General features: G+C 33.3%; 1 protein-coding gene across 1 annotated transcript in view; it reads right to left on the reverse strand.

The window, feature by feature from the left end:
* LOC145279623 (ankyrin repeat domain-containing protein 13C-like) overlaps nucleotides 1–5,000 on the reverse strand; it is a 219,796-nt gene that overhangs the window by 74,231 nt on the left and 140,565 nt on the right. The window contains exon 4 of the mRNA XM_080130834.1: nucleotides 3,738–3,869. Coding sequence (XP_079986960.1) covers nucleotides 3,738–3,869 — 132 coding nt within the window. The remainder of the gene's footprint in view (nucleotides 1–3,737; nucleotides 3,870–5,000) is intronic.

Below are 5,000 nucleotides of genomic sequence, written 5' to 3' on the forward strand. Positions count from 1 at the left end.
AACAGATGTCTAAGTATCCCGATCTACCAGAACTTTACATTACATGTTTCTTCACTTGACCAATCTACACCAGGGACTCCTACCTAAGGTTCATATGGAACCCTGGGGTTCACAGGAGCATTCAGGGTACCTATGAAAAAAAATTGTACTTTGTCAAGTAATAAGGATCCATATGGAAATCTGATTAATATAAACAACTGCAATATACATTAAGTTTATGTTCATTTCAAGAAAAACAATTTTAATAGTTTTTTTAATGAGTCAGTTCAAAAACATTGTCATAAACCATCCTCATAAATCATTAAATTGTATCCACTCCATTCAACATTTCCAATTCTCTCATAAATCTATAAAATTTACTCATCATTCAATTGAAATCTACCCATCTCATTACTCAAATGGCTTTTAGCCTTGATAAGTGATGACTCATTAGTAAAAACAATGCTCAAGAGTGATGCAGCTATTTTGATTCTTTCCTCGTATCACAGGTAAATTTATGAAGAAGGACAAAAAAAATATTTTATGAGAAAAATATATTTTTAATACATATAGGAAGAGATTACATGAGCAGAATGCATGGAAATAAAAACATTTTATTTACTACTTCTGTATTTTATTATTAGTTCCATTTAACTGTAAATGTATCATGAAGTGAATCTCATGACTTTTGTACGTCAATCAGGTCAAGTAATACTTCTCATTTCTAAATATCAAGTAAAAAACATAAAAATATCAAGGAGAATTCAAATAGTTCTACACTTACAACAATTTCAAGAAAAATGACCTTCCTCTTTAGCACAAAAGAGATCTTGCAAGTCTATCTCTGCTCAAAAGTTATTTTCATGGCAGGTGCTTGACTGAGCTTTAATCTATGGTCCTCCTTCCCAGTTAAACATTTACAACAAACACTCGTCTACCTGCAACAACAGTCAACAATTTCCCTTGCTCTGTATCTGCGCCTAAAACTAAATAAAAAAATCCATGAGCAAAGTTTCCTTCCAAGAATTATCAGTGGAACACAATACCATGGGGTTACTTCCCAGCTGACTATAATATGGTCGTTTTCAAGGCTAATGTAAATAAATTCTTGTTGAACTGTCTTCTTATATAATTAAACTATACCAAAGTTCCACCATTATAGATCATCACGGTGTTGTCTCTCCGTCTACCTGACCCTCATTAACCCCTTATCACAGAATGACCTTTCGGTCTTGATACGCAGTGACCCCCCCCCTCCCCAAGTACAAAAAAAAAAAAAAAAAAAAAAAAGTGATTTTATTTAATTTTATTTATATTAAACTTTTGATAAAAATCGAATTAACTTTCAACTTTATAGATTTTTAAATAAGCCGTGGAGATGGCATAGCTTGATTAGAATTACGAAGGATAAATGAAGGTTATTTTCATCATACTGACTAACCTCAGAGAGAAGGTTGTGAAGTTTTTAATTTATAGATAACATGAAATTTTATATATATATATATATATATATATATATGAAATTTAGCCAAAAGGAAAGGGCCTTACATGAAACTATGACCTTCACCTTCACCGAGGTGCACGACTTATATGATCTTCACTGAGGTGCGCGACTTGACACACAAAAAAAACAGCCTCTTAATCACCTGCTAACGCACGCGTCACTGTAACATCCAATGACAACAACCTTCTCACTCGACTTGCCTTTTATACCACTATCTCAATCCCTTCTCTTGCGCATGCGCCTGTAGATTCCTGACAACCTCGAGACTTCCGCTTATAAAAATCCAAGTTTTGTTGTCGCGCATGCCTATACAAGGCACAAACACGTGGGCGTTTGTTTTGTTGGTAAGTACTACGGAAACAAGTATAAAACAAAGGTGGTCTTATATACACTTTAAATCTGCAGACTTGTAGCGCCAGTGCCTATTCCTGATTTTTGTTTAATAACACAATGCATCAAGGATGGTCTATATTATACTATGACAGGATATCTCCATGTTTAAGTCTGAGCTATGTTGTTCTCCAAGATGGAGTTTATTGTATTTATTTGCTTCCCTACCAAAGCAAATTAGGCACAAGGCCATTTTTAATGTGGGGTAAAAACCAGCTCCCCTAAAAGTAGGCAAAAAGGGGGCACTCTGATTACCAAAAATAATAATTGTCCCAGTATAGAGGGTTTCCCCTCCATTGACTGGTATAAATTATCTTAAGAGCAGCATCTGCAGAACAGGTACTACACTTTGATCCCGGCCCAAAGGATAGCCTGATATTCACAAATAGTCACCCATATAAGAATAAATCAGGATCAAAGTTGCTTAACTTTGATATTCCAACAAAAACTATCATTTCAAATCAGTTTAGCCATAACTGGCACAGGTGTTCAGGTTAAAAAAGGTGATTATTTTTAATATTTTTATCATCATATTTGGTTTAAGGTCCACACATTGGACAGCTTTAAAAAGATTTCCAAATTAACCTCTGTTTATTGATTTCTCTTTATCTCAATTCCATTTTTGGTTGTTAGTATGTGTTAGAGGACTTTAAAAAATTGACTTCCACACTACATTTACTAATTGGAGAACTTTCATCCATTCTTTCACGGTGTTTATAATATGGAAGTTCCTATTCTGTACACATCTCCCTATATTGTCGAGATTTAATCTTGGTCTTAGGTCATCACAACTAAACCTGCCTTTAAGACTTGCATTACACAGCCATCATATCATTTCTCTCCATGCAATGCATATCCTTTATAAAAGCCAGGTACACCCAAAATGGAGTACTGTTTCCACATCTAGGCAGGAACTGCTCGACACACCCTATCCAACCTTGATATAGTTCAAAACCGGTTTTAAAACCTAGTAGGTGATGCCCTTTTCTCTTCTCTGCAATCTCTTTCCCACAGAAGAGACATTGCGAGCCTGTCTCTGCTCTATTATTATTTTCATGGCTAGTGCTTGACTGAACTTCAATCTATGGTTCCCCTTTACCAAACTTTCACAAAAAAAAACAAAAAAAAAAAAAAACAATCAACTAGCTACAACCACTATAAACGGTTTCCCCACTCTCTATGTGTCTAAATCGCACGCAAATTCCATGAATAAAGCTTCTTTCCCAGAACTGCCCACCTGTGGAACACTGTTCTGCTGGCCTGCTTCCCGGTTGAATACAACATGGTAGCCTTCAAATCCAATGTAAACAAGTTTTTGTTGAGCCGTCCCCATAAATAATCAAATTCTACTCAATTTACACCATTAATGATTACTACACTATCATTGTACATTCATTTACCCTTATCCTCGTGTGGCCTTTGGGCCTTGATAAGTGGTGACTCCCAAGTAAAAAAAATCCATAACCATAATTGGACAAGTTCATTTCCATACATTATCACTCTGCATACACATGCTTCATTAGACTCCTCTCTTGGTCAACAGTGATAACGCTCTGCTAGTTAGTCATGATAAAACTTCCCTGAATTTACTCCATCCACTTTTAACTCTTCCAATCACATTAGCACTCCAATGATTTTAACAAAATTTGTCAAAAACGTATATTTGAAATGATTAACAATAAAATAATTCTTCAAGTGAAATACAGTTCAAATTACATGTTAACATGCAGCTAACAACAATAACAGAAAATGGAATTTTTGATCCAATAAAATAAAAAAATAAAAAAAAAAAAGTTACAAAGAACAAGAAAAAAATAATTTTGAAAAAATTAAAAATAAAATATGAATGAATTGGGTGACTCACCCCAACTATGAAAATCCCATTGTAATTCTAAATAAAAATCTCCCAGGTTCCGTAATGCTTGGATATGAAATGGCCGCTTGTCGTCCATTGATTGACGAGACTGTAATTTGAGATGATGTAACAAGGCTTTAACTGTAAAAAAAAAAAAAAAAAAAAAAATCCATTTGAAATAAGAAAGCAAGCCAACAAAACGACTGCAAAATTTTCTCATCTATCAATGTCAATACCGAGATTTACAAGGCCAGAGACGTTTCTCAAGGGGAGAGGAGTACATATTTGGCAATTCTTTTGCATTAAAGCAAAATTTTTGGCATCAGGAATTGAAGCTAAAATTTATAACAAAATATTTTTGTTAGGTCATCTCATTTTATATTTTAATTATCTAAATTTATTCCATTTTATAAGATATAGGCATTTCTATAAGCACCAAGGTTCTATTTAACCATAACTTTAATCTTCTGCTGTGGGTTTGTTTTTAGTTATTTTGTTTTAGCTTTGAAGTAGATTTATTTTATTCAATAGTAAGTATGAAAAAAAAACATACATTTATAAATAGTTTTATCAATTTGGAGACCTAAAAACTTACTGTTAACTTTTTATTACAAAAAAAATTATGATAGATATATTTTATGGCATATCAACCATTTTTAGGTATTTAATAGCTTAAATATTTTTTTTTAAAAGTTTTTATTCTTTGAGTTTTTATATTTTCAAATATTTATGGAGTTTGATTGTTTTGTAGAAAAATAGCTTTTGTTATTACCTTTGCAGAACATGGTTAAGTTTTACAAAGGCAAAAAAAAAAAAAACAAACAAAAAAAAACAATGGCATTAATGTTCAGTGCACTTTTGGTCAGAAAGCCAGTATCTTTTGACAGCTCAACCTGGTAGCACCAGATCCCCTAACAGATATTACCACTAGGTGCCAAAATGGAGCCGGGAGCAATGGTAACTAAGGAGCAACTCCACATTCGCCACAGCCTCCAAATGGGACCTAATCACTGAATATTTTAAAGTCATACCCAGGATCAGATATTTGATTTGTTGTTTTAATGAAAATAATTTTCTCAATGAAGATAAATATTATCACTAAGTATTGGGCTTAATATTTTCTGTTTTTCTTTAATTCACCCTGAACAAGATACATTACCACCAAGATGTAAAGGGCTACTGTGGGTTAGGTGCCAAATTTATAGGAGGCACCCTAAGTGAGTTGTACAGCAAGATGTTGTTTAGATTACTTTTAAATTTATGCATATCAAT

This window comes from Euprymna scolopes, chromosome 7 (genome assembly GCF_053919585.1).
Source record: "Euprymna scolopes isolate OS-2025 chromosome 7, ASM5391958v1, whole genome shotgun sequence".
In the NCBI taxonomy this organism is placed as follows: domain Eukaryota; kingdom Metazoa; phylum Mollusca; class Cephalopoda; order Sepiida; family Sepiolidae; genus Euprymna; species Euprymna scolopes.